The sequence below is a fragment of the Mobula birostris genome, chromosome 30, assembly GCF_030028105.1.
Source record: "Mobula birostris isolate sMobBir1 chromosome 30, sMobBir1.hap1, whole genome shotgun sequence".
Classification (NCBI taxonomy): Eukaryota; Metazoa; Chordata; class Chondrichthyes; order Myliobatiformes; family Myliobatidae; genus Mobula; species Mobula birostris.
In genome coordinates, this window is record NC_092399.1 from 6,226,075 (window position 1) to 6,245,472 (window position 19,398).

Sequence of the window (19,398 nt, forward strand, 5' to 3'; positions counted from 1 at the left end):
TTTGCTGAGTAAGCCGGCAGAAAAATGAATCTCAGGGTTGTATATGGTGACATATATGTACTCTGATAATAAAATTTCCTTTGAGCTTTGAGCTTAGAGGTTGATCTCCATGGTTGGAAAAGAGGATGGAGGGAAAGACTCTATGCCAGACTAAAATGGTGGAGTGCAAAACTTCCTCTGCCATGTATCTTGTTAGCAAATATGCAGTCATTGGAGAACAAGATTGAGGACCCAAGGGTGAGATTACTGCATCAGAGGGAAATGAGGGATTGTAGTGTTCTTTATTTCATGGAGACTTGGCTCACTTCAGAAAAGTGAGATACAGCAGAGGGCTTCTCAATCCACTGGAATAAATGGACTTCCAATTTGAAGAGGGTCAAAGGTTTGGGACTGTGTTTCATGATAAGCTCTTCATGGTGCTCATTTGTAGCAGTCTTGTTGCACTCATGTTCTTCCACCCTGGAACATCTAATGATTAAGTATTGTCTGTTCTCCTCCATGATACTGACCAGTTTAGGTACCACCAAAGGCTGATGTTAAGCAACACTCAATGTATTGAGTGCTGTAATTAGCAAACAAGAAACAGTCTTTCAAATCATTGCTGAGGACTTCAATCAAACTTGCTTGAAGAAATCTCTGCCCAATTACTATCAACATATCACCTGCAGCAGTAGGGATCCAACACACTCCACGACTGCAACACCACCATAAGAAATGTCTACTGTTCCATCCCTAGTCTGTATTTCAAGAAATCTGATCATCAAGCTGTCCTCTTTCTACCCGCATTCAGACAGAGGCTAAAGAGCAAGGCTCCAGAAGTAGAGAGAACAAAGAGCTGAACATGGGAGGTAGAGGTTAGGGGACTGCTTCGAGTCAATGGACTAGAGCATGTTCAAGGACCATTCAGAGAACCTGACCAAATACAACGTGATGGTCACCTACTTTATGAAGTCAGTCATAGACTAGAGTGTCCCCACAAAATCATTTGGAGTCCTTCCCAATCAGCAGCCCTGGATGAACCAAGAGGTCTACAGTCTGCTGAGGGCCAGATCAGGGGTATTCAGGTTTGGTGACCAGGCAGAGTACAATATCCGGAAAGCCATCTCACACGCGAAGTGGCAATTCCAGTCCAAATTTGAATCCCAGAAGGATGCTCAATAGCTGTGGCAGGGTTTGAATGCTAATCACCTCCTTCAAAATAAAACCAAGCATCATGTGTGACAACACGGTTTCGCTCCTTAATGAGCTCAATGCCTTTTATGCTTGCTTTGACTGACAAAAACATGGAGACAACTTCATGAATTCCCACAGTCCCTGATGGCCCTTTAACCTATTGCTTTGATGGTCTGAGATACCCACCTGTTTTAAGCAGGCTTCAATGATAACAGTGCCCAAGAAGAACGTGGTAACCTGCCCGATGACTAGCGTCCTGTAGCACTTACATTCACTTTGATTAAGTACTCTTGAGAGGTTGATGATGAAGCATGAGGAGCAACTTGGACCTGCTCCAAGTTGCCTAATGTCACAACAGGCCTATAGCAGATGCCATTTCATGGGTTTTTCACTCAACCCTGGAATATCTAGACGGTGAGGATGCATACATCAGGATGCTCTTCATTGACTTCAGCTCTGCATTCAAACCTATTATCCCTCACAACTAATCAATAAGCTCCAAGACCTAGGCTTCAATACTTCCTTGTCCAGCTGGATCCTTGATTTCCTTCCTTGCAGACTCCAGTCTATTCAGTCTGGCATCAACATCACTTCCACAATCACCATTGCACAGGTGCACTGCAAGGTTGTGTTCTTAGCCCCCTGCTCTCGGCACTTTATACTTAGGACTTTGAAACTAAAGCCATATGCTCTAATGCCATAGTTGAGTTTGCTAACTGCACCACTGTTGTTGACCAAATCAAAGGTGGAGACAAACCCAGCATATAGCAGGGGACTGAAAAATCTGGCTGAGTGGTGTCACAACAATGTCTCACGCAATGTCAGCAAAACCAACGAGATGATTATTGACTCCACAGGGAGGAAAGTGGTGGTTCATGAGCCTGTGCTCATCAGAGGATCAGAGGAGAAGAGGGTCAGTAACTTTAAATTCCTGGGCAGTATCATATCAGAGGCTCTGTACATTACAGAGAAGGCACAGCAGCACCTCTAATTTCTTGGAAGTTTGTTAAGATCCAGCATGTCATCGAAAATTTTAACAAACTTGTATAGCTGTGCAGTGTGAGTATAGTGACTGATTGTATCACGGCTTCGTATGGGATCACCAATGCCCTTGAACGGCACACCCAGCAGAAGTATTGGATACAGGTAAAGCCCTTCCCACCATTGAGCACTGTCACCGGAAAGCAGCATCCATCATCGAGGACCCCACCAGCCAGGTCACGCTCTCTTCTCGCTGCTGCCATCAGGAACGTGGTACAGGAGCCTCAGAACTCACACCACCAGGTTCAGGAACCATTATTACCCCTCAACCACCAGGGCTCTTAAACCAGAGAGTATAACTTCTCTCAGCTTCACACACCCCATCACTGAACTGTTCCCACAACCTATGGGCTCACTTTCAAGGACACTTCACCTCATGTTCTCAATATTTATTGCTTATTTGAAGTATTTATTATTATTTTGTTTGGTTTTTATTTGCAGTTTGTTATCTTTTGCACACTGGTTGTTTTCTCCATATTTGCTGTATGTGGTTTTTCACTTATCCGACTGTTTGTTTGTATTTACTCTGAATGCTTGCAAGAAAATTAATCTCAGTTAAAGTATATGGTGACATATATGTAAGTTGCTACTAAATTTACTTTGAACCTTAACCTTGAGCATGTTGGAGGGCCTCGGATGGTCAGGGAATTAAACAGTTCAAGTTTCTGCCTAGACCCTTCATCAAGACTGAACTTGCCGACTTCCTCTTGCACTTTTTGTTACGATTTGCCAGACTCACTGCAGCCAGAGCCCCAGATAGGGACAGTGGATGCTGGCGCAACACACACAAAATGCTAGGGGAACTCAGCAGGGCAGGCAGCATCTGTGGAGGAGGATAACAGTCGACGTTTCAAGCCGAGACCCTCCATTTGAACTGTCCTCTTCCACCCTGGCGCTAATGTCAGAAGAAAACCTTCAGATTATGGAAGTATTAAATAAAAACAGAAACATGGCAAGCTGTCAGCAGGTCAATCAGCATCTATGAAGGGAGGAGTGAGCATCTTTCTCAGTTGTTACGAAGGGGTTGACCCGAACTGCTAACACAGTTCCTCAGATGATGCCCCATCTGCCAACTGTTTTGCACGATATTCTGTTTCTGCTCAAGAGCTTATAGATTCTAACTAACTCTACCCTCTTGCCAGTCTGATTTATAAACGCAAACAACAGGAATTCTGCAGATGCTGGAAATTCAAGCAACACACATCAAAGTTGCTGGTGAACGCAGCAGGCCAGGCAGCATCTGTAGGAAGAGGTACAGTCGACATTTCAGGCCGAGACCCTTCGCCAGGACTAACTGAAGGAAGAGTGAGTAAGGGATTTGAAAGTGGGAGGGGGAGGGGGAGATCCAAAATGATAGGAGAAGACAGGAGGGGGAGGGATGGAGCCAAGAGCTGGACAGGTGATTGGCAAAAGGAGATACGAGAGGATCATGGGACGGGAGGTCCGGGAAGAAAGACGGGGGGGGGGGGACCCAGAGGATGGGCAAGAGGTATATTCAGAGGGACAGAGGGAGAAAAAGGAGAGTGAGAGAAAGAATGTGTGCATAAAAATGAGTAACAGATGGGGTACGAGGGGGAGGTGGGGCATTAGTGGAAGTTAGAGAAGTCGATGTTCATGCCATCAGGTTGGAGGCTACCCAGACAGAATATAAGGTGTTGTTCCTCCAACCTGAGCGTGGCTTCATCTTTACAGTAGAGGAGGCCGTGGATAGACATGTCAGAATGGGAATGGGATGTGGAATTAAAATGTGTGGCCACTGGGAGATCCTGCTTTCTCTGGCGGACAGAGCGTAGATGTTCAGCAAAGCGGTCTCCCAGTCCGCGTCGGGTCTGGCCAATATATAAAAGGCCACATCGGGAGCACCGGACGCAGTATATCACCCCAGTCGACTCACAGGTGAAGTGTTGCCTCACCTGGAAGGACTGTTTGGGGCCCTGAATGTGGTAAGGGAGGAAGTGTAAGGGCATGTGTAGCACTTGTTCCGCTTACACGGATAAGTGCCAGGAGGGAGATCAGTGGGGAGGAAAGGGGGGGGGGACGAATGGACAAGGGAGTTGTGTAGGGAGCGATCCCTGCGGAATGCAGAGGGGGGGGGAGGGAAAGATGTGCTTAGTGGTGGGATCCCGTTGGAGGTGGCGGAAGTTACAGAGAATAATATGTTGGACCCGGAGGCTGGTGGGATGGTAGGTGAGGACCAGGGGAACCCTATTCCTAGTGGGGTGGCGGGAGGATGGAGTGAGAGCAGATGTACGTGAAATGGGGGAGATGCGTTTAAGAGCAGAGTTGATAGTGGAGGAAGGGAAGCCCCTTTCTTTAAAAAATGAAGACATCTCCTTCGTCCTAGAATGAAAAGCCTCATCCTGAGAGCAGATGCGGTGGAGACGGAGGAATTGCGAGAAGGGGATGGCGTTTTTGCAAGAGCCAGGATGAGAAGAGGAATAGTCCAGATAGCTGTGAGAGTCAGTAGGCTTACAGTAGACATCAGTGGATAAGCTGTCTCCAGAGACAGAGACAGAAAGATCTGGAAAGGGGAGGGAGGTGTCGGAAATGGACCAGGTAAACTTGAGGGCAGGGTGAAAGTTGGAGGCAAAGTTAATAAAGTCAACGAGTTCTGCATGCGTGCAGGAAGCAGCGCCAATGCAATCGTCGATGTAGCGAAGGAAAAGTGGGGGACAGATACCAGAATAGGCATGGAACATAGATTGTTCCACAAACCCAACAAAAAGGCAGGCATAGCTAGGACCCATACGGGTGCCCATAGCTACACCTTTAGTTTGGAGGAAGTGGGAGGAGCCAAAGGAGAAATTATTAAGAGTAAGGACTAATTCCGCTAGATGGAGCAGAGTGGTGGTAGAGGGGAACTGATTAGGTCTGGAATCCAAAAAGAAGCGTAGAGCTTTGAGACCTTCCTGATGGGGGATGGAAGTATATAAGGACTGGACATCCATGGTGAAAATAAAGTGGTGAGGGCCAGGGAACTTAAAATCATCGAAAAGTTTAAGAGCGTGAGAAGTGTCACGAACATAGGTCGGAAGGGATTGAACAAGGGGGGATAAAACAGTGTCGACGTATGCAGAAATGAGTTCGGTGGGGCAGGAGCAAGCTGAGACAATAGGTCGGCCAGGACAGGCAGGTTTGTGGATCTTGGGTGGGAGGTAGAAACGGGAAGTGCGGGGTGTGGGAACTATAAGGTTTGTAGCAGTGGATGGGAGATCCCCTGAGCGGATCCGGGTGGTAAACCAAACGATAGTTTTAAACTTTGAATGTGCTGACCAACGAGTCCCCACCCCCTCCTGAACAGATGAGTTTCTGTACGTCGAAACCACAGTTTTGCGGACACACGCCCTTTTACCGCAGCTGCTTCACATCCTCGCAGATCGCGCTGCAGCCAGCAAGTTAAAGCAAAACACTCAAGGGACAAACTTTCCCTGCCTTTGCTGCGTCTGGGTCACAGAACACGCTGGTTTCCGCTGTTCCTGTTTCTGCCCTGTTGTGCCCAACAGAACGCTGCACAGGCAGCAAGACAAATACGAACATTGTCATTAACCCTTTATCCGCTTATGGTATTGGAGAGGTGCCGTGATTATCTGCCAGTTTTGCGTTTCCGGAGAAACATAAATGCGTGCTCTAAACCGGCAGATGCATTTCCCTTAGCTCATGAATTGCGTGTTGCTCAACGCCCCAGCAGGTCACTTCTCTCGTACTTCTCTACTGGCCTACTGGCCAAACGGGACACGCGCCAACGATCTGGCTTTAATTTGAAAAAATTGCTTATAAAAAAAATTATTCTGCCCAGAAAGAGAAGCAACGCTCCACTCCCAACTCTTTATCTTTTTCCTCTTCCCGCCTGCTTTTTACTTCCCCCCAGACCTAGGCCCCTCTTCCTCCTATTGTCCACGCTGCTCTCCTATCAGATTCTGTCTTTTCCAGCCCTTGCCCTTTCCCACCTGGCTTCACCTCTCACTTCCAGCTAGCCTCACCCACCGCAACACCTTTTTATTTTGGTCTCTTGCCCCTTCCTTCTCAGTCCTGATGAAAGGTTTTGGCCTGAAACGTCGACCGTGTACTTCTCCACAGCTGGTGCCTGACCTGCTGAATTCCTCCGGCGTTCTGTGTGTATGCTACCAGTTTCCTGAAAACAGGCGCGGCCACCTAATCGCACGCCCAGTGACCACACCAGCCTCAACCCGTCTGCTACATTATCCCACCCACGGCTGGTTTCCAGGGCAGCAGTCAGATCTCCAATCCGGCAAGGGACACCTGCTGCAAAAAGCCAATTTTAATGCAGTGTATTAAGCTTGACAATAAATTTTAAATTTGCTTTCCCTTCGCTCCTGGCAGAACGGGGCCTTTTCCTTCCAGCCGCTGGGACATAGGCAGGAAGTAACACCTGTAAACTAGACCCACCTCGCTACCTCGAGTCCACTCACTCCTTTATTGACTTTGCAAGTTGTACAAGGTCCAATTCAGCGGTGATGACGTGTGTTAACCCTTCCGTTCCCGCGGACCTTCCCTGCTATCCACATTCACAGAGCCAAGCTGCGGTGCCTTTCCACCCTCGTCCTTTCCCTCACAAGTCCAAACCCCACCGAGTTCCGCGCCGTTCCTTTCAGAAGGTAAACACCCGAAGGACGGGGGGGAAAAATACAGCCAGACACAGTTGCAGCGTTCAAAACATTTCATATCTTCCTGGAAGACATTATTTAATATTTTAGCAGAAAACCTACTTGGTCCAGGTTGGAATAGCGAAAAGGAGAGAGCTGTGAAGAAGGGATGAAAGAGAAAATAGAGCCAAGGAAAAAGAACAAGTTAAGGGTGTGAGCACACAGGCCTTGCAATAACTGTGAAGCGTTTCCGTAACAGCTGCTGTGCATCCTTGCAGACACTCCCATGATAATTACAAACTCGTTTCTTAAAGCATTGGAGCGGCTGCAGCAGGGAGTGATCCTCAGTCATGGAATCTTCGCCATCTGCGGGTGTAAGATGCAGAGCCTTCTCCTGGGACACAACTGACAGAACAGGATGCCAAACCCAATGGACAATAATAACTGGAGGGGTGGGAGTCTATAAGCACACCAGAGCAAAGGTTAATCCAATGACCCATGACGGTTACCTCATAAACGCCAGTGAAGATAAGCCACCTTTCCAAATCCCAGACTCCTGCAAACTAGATACTACAGGAAGAGCTTTGGGTCTCAATGACCTAACACCCCAGGGATTACAGTAAACAATAGACATTTAAGAATGAGCACATGGAGCAGCCTCAATAAAGTTAATTTATGAGGCACACCCCACTACTACAAAAAAAATCTTTCCGCTAGCTTATGACCCCCCAGCTAAGGACTGCACATACCCTTTCTTACTCCTCCCATCCTCCAGCCAAGAACATGTTACTTTTCATCAGCAACTGCCTGCACCTCAGGTTTGCTCCCAGTCCCGAACACCAGCTCAGGACCCAGCCCCCCCACCCCCATCCCAAATACCTGGAGAGAGGCAGCTGAATTTCACAACTGGTCCAATTCAATGGTCTCCCCAATCCCAGCTGCTCTCTCTCCCCGAGACAGAGAGTCACTCAACACCCACCCCATTTGGTTTTGCATCCTACACCTTACCCTGAGGAACGGCAAGGTGTTAATTCAGTTGTGGAGTAACTAGGCTTAACTCATTAATAGTTGAAGAATGACTGTGGAATGGGGAATTGGCAACAAGCCTCCAATGAAGGAGCAATGGCTGAGCAAACAGTGGAGCTGTAACTGTTTATGGGTGGTTCTAAAACAGCTTGATGATTGGGATTGCATGTGGGGTGTGAGAGTTATATCAGAGTTGGCTCTGCACTCTGCCCTTCGTCAATCTGGCGCGGAGGGAATTTAGTCGAGCTTCAGAAACTTCCGCACATCATTTGTTTCCACAGCTTCCACAAAATCCTCGTAACCCTGGGGGGAGCAAGAGTCCATCGATTAAATGTGGGAATAGATTACCAGATCATCCATTCCTGCACACCCCCACCCCACTCCAATTCCGGCTCCTCTTTCCAAATAATTTCCTGGTCTGCTTTTCTCCACCCCCCAACACTAAGTAATCTTTGATCCCATGTCCAACACAGTTCCATCCCCTTTAGATGCCTCATGCGCTCACCCCTCCAATTCTCCAGAAATTTCTTGAACTCTCTGGCCATCAGATTCCAAAGCCCTCTTATTCAGACCTTTTGCTCATTATTGTCTTGATCGTTCCAGCCTTCAGCTTCCACAAGTCTGAGCCCTCAGGTTAACTCCCCACACTGTTCTGCCCTCTGAGCAACCCATTTCTCTAGAATTAAGAAGTTCTTTGCAACTAACTCTGGACAAACAATTATTTTTTCATCCTTTATTAGCCTGGGGAAGAGTTTGTCTGAAAACATACTTATGAAGTGTCCATAAGACGTATCACTAGAATTAGGCTATTCGGTCCATCAAGTCTGCTCCACCATTTCATCATGGCTAATCCACTCTCAATGCTCTATCCTGCTGCCTTCTCCAGTAACCTTTCATACCAGATGACTTATCCACCTTCAGACCTTTCAGTTTCCCAGGCACCTTCTCCCCAGTAGTAGCAACTGTACTCACTTCTGCTCCCTGACACTCTGGAACTTCCAGCATACTGTTAAGTGTCTCCAACAGTGAAGACTGATGCAAAAAAAATTCGTCCGCCATTACTACCTCTCCAGCATCATTGTCCAGTATCTACTCTTGGCTCTCTTTTACTCTTTATATATATGAGGAAACTTTTGGTATCCTCTTTGATCTTATTTGATCTTATTGACTAATCCTTTCCTCCCTCTGGCTTTTTAGGTTGCCTTATGTTGGTTTTTAAGAATTTCCCAATCATATAACCCCACTAATTTTTGCTCCATTATATGCCCTCTGTTTTTATGTTGGCTTTGACTTTCCTTGTCAACTGCGGATGTGTCACCTTGCCTTTAGAATACTATTACTACTTTGGGATGTATCTATCCTGCATTCGTGTTCACCACCCTCACACCCACATCTGAACACTTTCCTGTAATAAATGCTCCATGCAAATTATACACTCTCTGTAAAGATACCCACTACAGAGTCTTCTGACCACCACTCCAACCTCCGTAGCCTACTCAATTCCACCCTCTGCACGCCAGCCCTGCTGTTCGCATTACACACCAAGCCTCTACTTCTATACACACAGATCTGACACCCTGCTCCCCACATAAACGTACCAGACACTATTCACCAAGGCCTCTAAATGTCCTGCTTTCTCCTGCACCCCACACAAACAGCCCCCAAACCTCACTCCCCTCCATCCACATACACCCCCCAACCTCCAACCCAATGCAAATAACCCACTTCAAAATATCCATAGAGACATCCAGGAAGAACACCTGCAAGGCTGTTAGTCACTGGGCTCACTGAGGCTTTCTCTTTCCAGAGGCATGGCCTAACTTAAAGTTTCTACCATTTTAAAAAGTTTTAATCTGCAGATTTCTCACATCAGTTTTCTTTTGGATTTTCAGCCAGTGAGCTTTATTGCACTCCACTTCATCCAAAGAATCAACTCCGAAGGGTGTAATTTTATTTGTTGAGATACAGCACGGAATAGGTCCTCTGAGCCATCCAGCAACACCCCCCCCACCCCCCCCCGATTTAATCCTAGCCAAATCACAGGACAATTTACAATGACCAATTAACCAACCAACCGGTACGTCTTTGGACTGTGGGAGGAAACTGGAGCACCCGGAGGAAACCCACGCAGTCACGGGGAGAACGTACAAACTCCTTACAGGCAGGTCGCAGTGGGAGAAAGGAACTTGGCCCTTATGTCAGGGTTCTAGGGACTGGTGATTGGGGTTGGAGCCAACTATGCCATCCAGCATCCCACAGACCCCAGCCTTACCCCACAATGTTGGTCACCATTGAAGATCTGAGGAGGCAGTGCACTGGGGTTTCCCGACTTGCTCCTCATTTCCTCCTTCAACGCGTTATTCTGTGCAATGTCGATCATTTCATACTTGATGCCTTTACTGTCCAAGACGCGCGTCACCTCGGACTGCTGGGATTTCACCTGCAATCGATTGAGCAAAGTAACAACAAAATATCAATCATCATAGTGCTCTCCTCTCCCCACAACCCCCACCCCACTGTCGGCAGCTGGCAAATCCTGTAACGTTTCACTTCTGTAAAACGTCATACATGGATGATAGAAAAATGGAGGGCTATGCAGGAGGAAAGCAGAACAATCTTGGAGTAGGTTATAAGGTCGGCACAGCATCGTGGGCTGAAGGGCCTGTACTGTTCTTCAATTCTCCAACAGTGGCTTCTCGTCTCACTCCAACTCCCCCTCCCGCCCAAGAATCCCCCAAAACTACAGTACTATGTAAAAGCTTTAGGCACATATATATAGCTAGGGTATCTATGATTTTCACACAGAACTACATTTGTCAATATAGATTGGAGAGCGAGTTTATAAATCTGGGAAGAGCAAAGAATGTTGGGAATGGCGAGGGAAGAGCAGGTGGCAGAGGAGAGGCAGGGGTGGGAGATGGCACGGGTGCAGACTCACCCAGCCCTGAGACACTAGGCAAGGTCACTGTTGGATTCTCAACAATTGGTTTATTGATCATTATGGAATGTCTCTCTGGTGCTTTCTGCTCCCTTCCACGTTTCCCAGCCACGATTCCCTGCTCCCTGCTATATATACGTGTCTAAGACTTTTTCCACAATACTGTAGTAATTTCATCCTTGTCCATGCATATGCTGGTTTTCCCTCATATACTATTCTCCACAATATCCCATCCTTGGATCTGTTTGCTTCCCAGCTCCTAAATAAAACCTTCCAATCCTTTCGATCCCTTCTTGCCTCCAAGCCCATCATCACTCAACCTGCTCTCCAACTAACCTCGTTCCTTCACCATTCCTTCACAACAACTGGACTCTTGTTCCTTTTGGTTTTGGTCAGATTCCCCAAATCCGCTGCTCTCTGCCTCAGTTCTCAAGGATCCACTGACTTCTAGCTTTTCTCTAAAAGGATTGAACAAGTGAAGCTGGATGGAACCCTGGGTACAAATGTCCACCTTAAATCTCGCTGGATAGTCACAATCCTCAGCTGTCAGATTGGTTTTAGATGGCGGGGTTGGTGTACGTACTGACCAGAGACACACACTGAGGAAATGTGCAGAAGATAGAACTGCCTTAGCCCATGGTACATGAGCCCATCTACAAAGAACAAGCCTGGCTGACCATTTTCAACTTTTGAAATATTATTGCATCAAACGTCCCTGCTCATTGAGAACTGAGAAAGAAGCCACAGAACCTGCAGAACCCATCTGGCTTGTATCAAGCTGGAGATGTGGGGAGGGTGATCGGCAGTGAAGCATTTAATGCAAATTTTAACTTCAGTGATTATTTATTTTTAATAAAACACTCAGGGTTACAAGGCCAATGAATTCAGCTAATACTTGGGTAAGCATCACACTGAAATGTCACGACATGTGCACAGTTAATTCACAAAATTCCTACAGGCTTCATACCTTCCCATATTTTTAAGATAACTTTCACTTATGCCTTTGTAGCTCCTAGATTCCGTCAGAAAATTGTTTGTTATATGCTATGTCATATGACGTAGGCGTTCATGGTCTATCCATGATCATGACTGTTCTTGGTGAATTTTTCTACAGAAGTGGTTTGCCATTATCAACACCTTTCGGAAATTGTCTGCCTGGCGCCAGTGGTCGCATAATTAGGACTTGCTATATGAAACGGCTGCTCATACGACCATCCATCACCTGCTCCCATGGTTTCACTTGACCCTGATCGGGGGCCAAGCAGGTGCTACACCTTGCCCAAGGGTGACCTGCAGGCTAGGGGAGGGAAGGAGTGCTTACACCTCCTTTGGTAGAGATATATCTCCACCCTGCCACCCAACATAATTAAATACAAGTTAAATACATTGATGTGGGGCTGAGATTTTGTTTAACCTAGTGCAGATTAACAACAATAGGCTTCCCCAGCTGCAACATTATTTAACACTGAATCAAACAAACTTGAGCAGGTGGTGGTTTAGGTAGGGAAAGCCTCAACTTCAGATCCTTAGAAGCTGAAGGCATAGGTCTCATTGGTATGAAGGAGAGGCCAGAGTTAGAGGAGCAAAAATAGTTCAGAAAGTTATAGGTGCAGTGAAAGTTGTGGAACTGGAGATGGGCAAGGATGTGCAACAAGGCTTCGCTCCCCGACAAGTTCAATGCCTTTTATGCTCGTTTTGTCCTTCACAACATGAAGGCACCTTCACAAACTCCGACAGACCCTGACAGCCCTGTGAGAACATCCCTCAGGAGGGGAAGCCCACGGAAAGCATCTGGCCCAGATGGGATACTTGCCCGAGTACTAAAGACTGGTGCTGATTAACTGGCTGGAGTGGTCACTGAGATCTTTAACCTCTTGCTTCAGCAGTCTGAGGTATCCACCTACTTCAAGCAGGCTTCAATTATACCGGTGCCTAAGGAGAACGTGGTAAGATGCCTAATGACTATCATCTAGTGGCACTTACATGAACGTGATTAAGTGCCTTGAGAAGGTTGTGATGAAACATATCAACTCCTGCCTGAGCCCCATCACAAGGAGCTTTCTGCAGCAGAGTCAGAGTGGACACCATCTATGTAAGTGCTGTCACAGATACAAGGTTCATATGTTACTGAGTCTGTTAGCTGGAGTACTGTAAGTGAGAAGGGTAAAGTGTGAATGGAGTATACCTTGAAGAGAATAGATTTACATAAATACATTGGTTGGATTTTAACGACAATCCAAAAAAAACTCATGATATTCTTCTGATTAAGTTTCATAAGTTGATCGAAAATCTAATCTGATGGGAATTCCAGTTCTCACAATCCAAATTATTGCTGGCCTGCAATTCCATCACAACAATACTCATCCAGGAAAGTGTTTTTCAGCTGGAGTTGAGGATTGTCCAAATTAATTGGCAACAGATGTTGAGTGAGCTCAGGTTTGGATGGGTCAGGAATTGTGTGGAAGGCTCAGCACATACTTGGCCAGAATTAGTCTGTCTTACAAAGCAGCTTTGCCTATTCATTACATCTGCTCCAGGAGGCCAGGAAACAGTCATGTCCAGAGTGGTTTCTGAGCTGAACCCCAGCTTTAGGCGTCAATTGGAGATCAGGCCTCCAAGGCACTATTTACCAGGAACATTTTCAACAGGCATTGAGCAATATTATGGCATACATTGAAGTTATTTAAATGCTTCGTTTTAAATGAAAACCAAAGTATTTAATCTAAAAGCAAGTCTTCACAGGTTCTTGTAAATACAATGACATCTACTCAATCATTCCAAAGGGCAGTTCCTGGATGAAGTTCAAGTTCAGTTTATTGTCATTCAACTCTACACATGTATATTGCCAAATGAAACAATGTTCCAATGGACCAACACAGTGTATATAACTCACACAGTAATATTAGCAAAAATAAATTAACAAATAATAAGGTGCATAAAGACATAAAGGACAAACAATTCAACCATTAACTGGAGCCAGAGTGGCTGCTGCGTCTGGACGTGCCAGTATCTCGGAAGTTCCCATGCACAGTTTGCTTTCAACACTACAGCTTCTCTATTAGTACGGAGTTGGTGTCAGGATGAACGGCTGACATGAATAATGCAAACCCTTCAGCCATCTGAAGATCCCACACAGCACTCCCTCTCCACCACACTATGTCTTTGACTCTGCAAGTAAGAACTATACATCTGGACTTGATGCCGCTGAATCTGTGGCATGAAGCAAGTTTCATTCCTGCTGGCAGCCTTTACAGTTTATATATTAGTTTGCTGCTTGCCAGAAGCTAAAGATGGGAAGGGAGAGAAACAGAGGGATATCAGATGACCAAGAGGGTGAAAAAGATGTACATCACACCATTCATGCACAGCACCTGATGAGAGCAATGCTTGCAAATCTGAACTGGGTTACATAGAACCAATTATTTGTTAATGACTGTCTTATTCATTGTAGCATTGTTTTATAAGCTCGAGGGGATTATATGGGACGTGAAGGACCACTATACGGCTTGTTTGGAAATAGGAATGGAAGGCCTTCTGATAAAGAAAAATAGCTTCCAGTGCAAGATTCAGGAACAAAGTACACAAATTTAATTGTCAAAAAAAAACAAAAGGGAGACAAGATGTTGTAATGATCCTGTTGAATAACCCAAAAGTGGTAAAAGCAAAGTCAATATTATCATCTAGAAGGGAATTAAATGGAAAACTATTTGAGGGCTGTGGAAATAGGGCTGTGGCAGGGGGTACATTGGAAAACATTTTCAGAGGGAGAGCTCAAGGTCAGGCTAGGTGGTTTTTTTAACACCAGGATTGATTTTTCCATTCCTGATCTGTACTTAGGATCCATGAATATCCATTTCTGCTCCTTATTGATTGAGTAGCAGTTCCTCAGGATAGCACTAAATCAGCATTGCCAAGAAATCCTAACCAGGAAAGATGATATTTAACAAAGTTGAGATGGAACATGACTCTTGAAAGTAAGGCGACAGACACAACCCAAGCACAAGTAGAAATTCCACTTTTCTGTGGTAAACCTATCTGGCTGATGTTCCTATTGATATAGATACTGAATGACTTGAGGTACAACACAGAAATGGATAATTCAATGCAGAAGGTCCTTCTAGGCTATCAAACGGGCCTCCTCACACACTTTCCTCCCACCTCATACTTAGCAAGACTCTTCCTAACATCTTCTAATCTGCGTGTAAGTTTGATATTCATACCATTCAAATTCCCTGCTTGATTTAATGTTGATTGCTACACATAAATGCTCTGTAATTCTCCCCACAAGAAATCACTACCCGGATTATTGGGGGGGGGGGGGAATGAGATGGGAAGTAAGGAAATGGCGGATGAACTGAATAAGTATTTTGCATCAGTCTTCACTGCCGAAGACAATAGTAGCATGCCGGAAGTACAAGAATGTCAAGGGGCAGAAGTGAGTGCAGTTGCTATTACAAGGGAGATGGTGCTTGGGAAACTAAAAGGTCTGAAGGTAGATAAGTCACCTGGACCTGATGTACTACACCCCAGGGTTCTGAAATAGTTAGCTGAAGAGATTGTGGAGGCATCAGTAATGATCTTTCAATAATCAATAGAGTTTGGCATGGTTCCAGAGGACTGCAAAACTGCAAATGTCACTCCACTATTCACGAAGGGAGGGAGGTAGAATAAAAGAAATTATAGGTGGTTTAGCCTGACCTCAGTGGCTGGAAGATGTTGGAGTAGATTGTTAAGGATGTGGTTTTCGGGTACTTGGAAGCAGCTGACAAAATAAGCCAAAGTCCCCATGGTTTCCTTAAGGGAAAATCTTGCCTGACGAAACTGTTGGAATTCTTTGAAGAAATAACAAATAATGATAGATAAAGGACAATCGGTGGATGTTGTGTACTTGGATCCTCGGAAGGTGTCACACACGGGGCTACTAAACAAAAGCCAGAGTATTACAGGAAAATACTAGCATAGATATTAGGATTGGCTGATTAGCAGGAAGCAAAGAGTAGGCATAAAGGGATCCTTTTCTGATCTGGCTGCCAGTGACTAGTGATGTTCCACAGGGGTCTGTGTTGTATGCCAATGATTTGGATGATGAAATTGATGGCTTGGTGAGTGAGTTTGCGGATGACACAAAGATAGGTGGAGGGGCAGGCAGTGTTAAAAAAGCGGAGGGGCTGCATAAGGTTTCAGATCAGGAGAATGGGCAAAAAGGTGGCAGATGGAATACCGTGTCCGCAAGTGTCATGCACTTTGATAGAAGGAATAACTATTTTCTAAATAGGGAGAAAATTCGAAAATCTGAGGTGCAAAGGGATTTGGGAGTCCTCATGCAGGATTCTCTAAAGGTTAATTTGCAGCAATTGATGACTTTGGTCCTGTACTTGCTGAAATTTAGAAGAATGGGGGGGGGTCTAACTAAGAACTATCAAATGTCGAAAGACCCACAAACTCAAAACAGAGGAATATAATTTCATAATTTACAACAGAGGTGAAGAGGAATTTCTTAGCCAGAGGGTGGCAAATCTGAAGAATTCATTGCCACTGGCGGCTATAGAGGCCAGGTCACTGTGTGCATTTAAATTGGAGGTTGATAGGTTCTTGATTAGTCAAGGTGTGAAAGGTTATGGGAGAAGCAGGAGAGTGGGGTTAAGATGGGAATGGATCTGACATGATACAATGGTGGAGCAAACTTGATGGGCCAAATGGCCTAATCCTGCTCCTATGTCGTATAGCATCTATACTAAGTGGACCCTTACATAATGTTAATATTTTATCTGTCCTTTACAACCCTTTCTTGTGGTCATAACTTCAGGTCTCTACTTACGGTTTGTAGATTCGTCAGATTCAACCCTCTTGTGACATTACTAGAGATTTTTGTTATGTTTTCAAAGCTGAGATACAATGGAACTAAAATGGCAGGTCACAATCACCTTGTGCATACTGGCTCGCACAAGATCCCAGCCATACAGCAAATTCTCATGCTTTCATAGTCTTACCTGTATATCACAGGAGCCTTCTACTCCCATTCAAATCTCACGCCGGTCGATCTCCATTGTCGCATCACCAGCACAACCTTTCCTTTAGCAGTTTGGAGCCTCTAGCTCTCGAATTCCTTCACTATACCGTATCTTTCTGCTACTCCCGCACCATCCCTTCTCCCCATACACACAAAGTACTCGTTTTAAACTTAACTGTTTGATCAAGTTTTTTAAAAAAATCATTCACCTAAATATTTCCTTAAGCGATTTGTTATCAAGTCTTGTTTGACACTGCATTAATGAGCCATGATTTTTTTTAAAAAAACATATCAAAGGCATGTACAATATAAAGTGCATACAAATATAGATATAAATTAGAGTTGAATGTGCACAAATTACTATTTTCAAAGATTGCCTTTAAACAGATGAAAGCTAAATATTTTAAGTAAGCATAACCGCACTAGTTGATGATCATCACACTCACCGTTCATAAGACTGGGTCTACAAAATACATCCTGAAACAAAGGCTTTGCCAAACCTGGATTAATGTCAATTTCCTTCTCAATTAATTTACTTATTAAACAGGAGTCCTTTTAACTGGACCGCGGAACAGTTTACAAAATTTACTTAAAAAAAAACCCTGAGCATCAAACCTGAAATTCAATTAAAGCGCATTAATAAACCTGATTAGTTCAAATTTACTCATCTTTCCAGGGAATTTGCATTTCGTTTGCAGGTTTAGTCAACGTGTTATATGTGTAATAGAACAACCCCCAGTCTAATCCTCGCGATACATTTGTTGCACCAATTTTGTTTTCTTTCTGAGACGAGGGGAGATGGAGCAACGTCAAAGATTACTACCTCCTTTTAAAAAAAAGGCCAAGGAAGAACAAGTCGTATATAAGTGTTGCAGACGGAGTTACAATGGTGGAACGGGAGACGAAGAATCGGATGTCAAGAGAACAGATGGTGTCTATATGAATGGAAGAGATTGGTGGGGTGGGGCGGCGTGGGTGCAAAACTCGCAGCTGAATTACAATAAAGGGATTTCGAAAATGATGTTGCTAAATGAGAGTGGCTTTAATCAAATCAGACTATACAATAACTAAAGTGGTGCGGGATCTTGCTCGGTTACGCAAACCCGCTGCCCGGGTTCCTTGGCCACTTTCTGCAGATCCTTCACCGGGTGTGTCAGTTTCTCCATCCTCACCGTTCCTGCTAACAAAAGACATTTCAGCATCTTTACACCGCCATTGCCTCTTTTCATTCCTTCGCTCTCCGCTCCCCATTCTGCTGCACACTCACCTCCCTGGAGCCGGCAACGGTTGTGTAATACACTCTTATACTCATTTCGCTGCTGATACTCCGTGTCTCTCTCTCCCACACACAGATCCACAGACACTAACTTCCAAGCTGAGCCTCGCCATGTGATTTATCACGGCCAATAGGAAAACCTTCCGTTCACCGCGTCAGGAAGTTCAGGGACCGTCTTTAAATGGACAAATAACAGTTCTTGTTAGTTTCAGTGGTATTGCAATACTGTACCACATTTACGTTCGTTGCTTCAACTTTCCGTCTTCAATAAAAAATACAAGGGTATTTGCAGTATAAAGTCGTGTGTGTGGGGGGGAGACGGCGAACAATGGATTAGATCAAATATATATACTCAGTTAAATGCCAATTGTTTTCTGGGGAAACATTTTACTTTGGGCATTCTGCCCATCAATCACCCACGGGCCTGATTCACCATGCACTAGAGAAGGGCAAAGCTTTCTGTACACTCCACACTAAGCACTGGCAGGTCAGTTTCAGGACAGAGGAATATGTAATATATTCCATTCAACATTTAAGATTCAAGCAACACACATCAAAGTTGATGGTGAACGCCCCAGGCCAGGCAGCATCTCTAGGAACAGGTACAGTCGACGTTTTGGGCCGAGACCCTTCGTCAAGACTAACTGAAAGAAGAGCTAGTAAGAGATTTGAAAGTGGGAGGGAGAGGGGGAGATCCAAAATGATAGAAGACAGGAGAGGGAGGGATGGAGCCAAGAGCTGGACAGTTGATTGGCAAAAGGGATATGAGAGGATCATGGGACAGGAGGCCTAAGGAGAAAGAAAGGGGGAGGGGGGGAACCCAGAGGATGGGCAAGGGGGATCTCCCAGTCTGCGTCAGGTCTCGCCAATATATAGAAGGCCACAACAGGAGCACCGGACGCAGCATATCACCCCAGCTGACTCACAGGTGAAGTGCTGCCTCAACTGGAAGGGCTGTCTGGGGCCCTGAATGGTGGTAAGGGAGGAAGTGTAAGGGCATTTGTAGCACTTGTTCCGCTTACAAGGATAAGTGCCAGAAGGGAGATCAGTGGAGAGGGATGGGGGGGGACGAATGGACAAGAGAGTCGCGTAGAGAGCGATCCCTGCAGAAAGCGGGGGTGGGGGGGGGAGGGAAAGATGTGCTTAGTGGTGGGATCCCGTTGGAGATGGCAGAAGTTACGGAGAATTATATGTTGGACCCGGAGGCTGGTGGGATGGTAGGTGAGGACAAGGGGAACCCTATTCCTAGTGGGGTGGCGGGAGGATGGAGTGAGAGCAGATGTGCGTGAAATGGGGGAGATGCATTTGAGAGCAAAGTTGATGGTGGAGG

General features: G+C 45.5%; 1 protein-coding gene across 1 annotated transcript; it reads right to left on the reverse strand.

Annotated features, from left to right (window-relative positions):
• Positions 1 to 6,856: 6,856 nt before the first annotated feature.
• Positions 6,857 to 18,196, reverse strand: LOC140190640 (SH3 domain-binding glutamic acid-rich-like protein 3). The gene is given in 4 exon segments (XM_072247392.1): positions 6,857 to 8,147; positions 10,117 to 10,284; positions 18,060 to 18,146; positions 18,149 to 18,196. Coding segments are annotated over 4 exon segments (354 nt in total). The 5' UTR covers positions 18,182 to 18,196; the 3' UTR covers positions 6,857 to 8,081.
• Between the last annotated feature and the right edge of the window lie 1,202 nt (positions 18,197 to 19,398).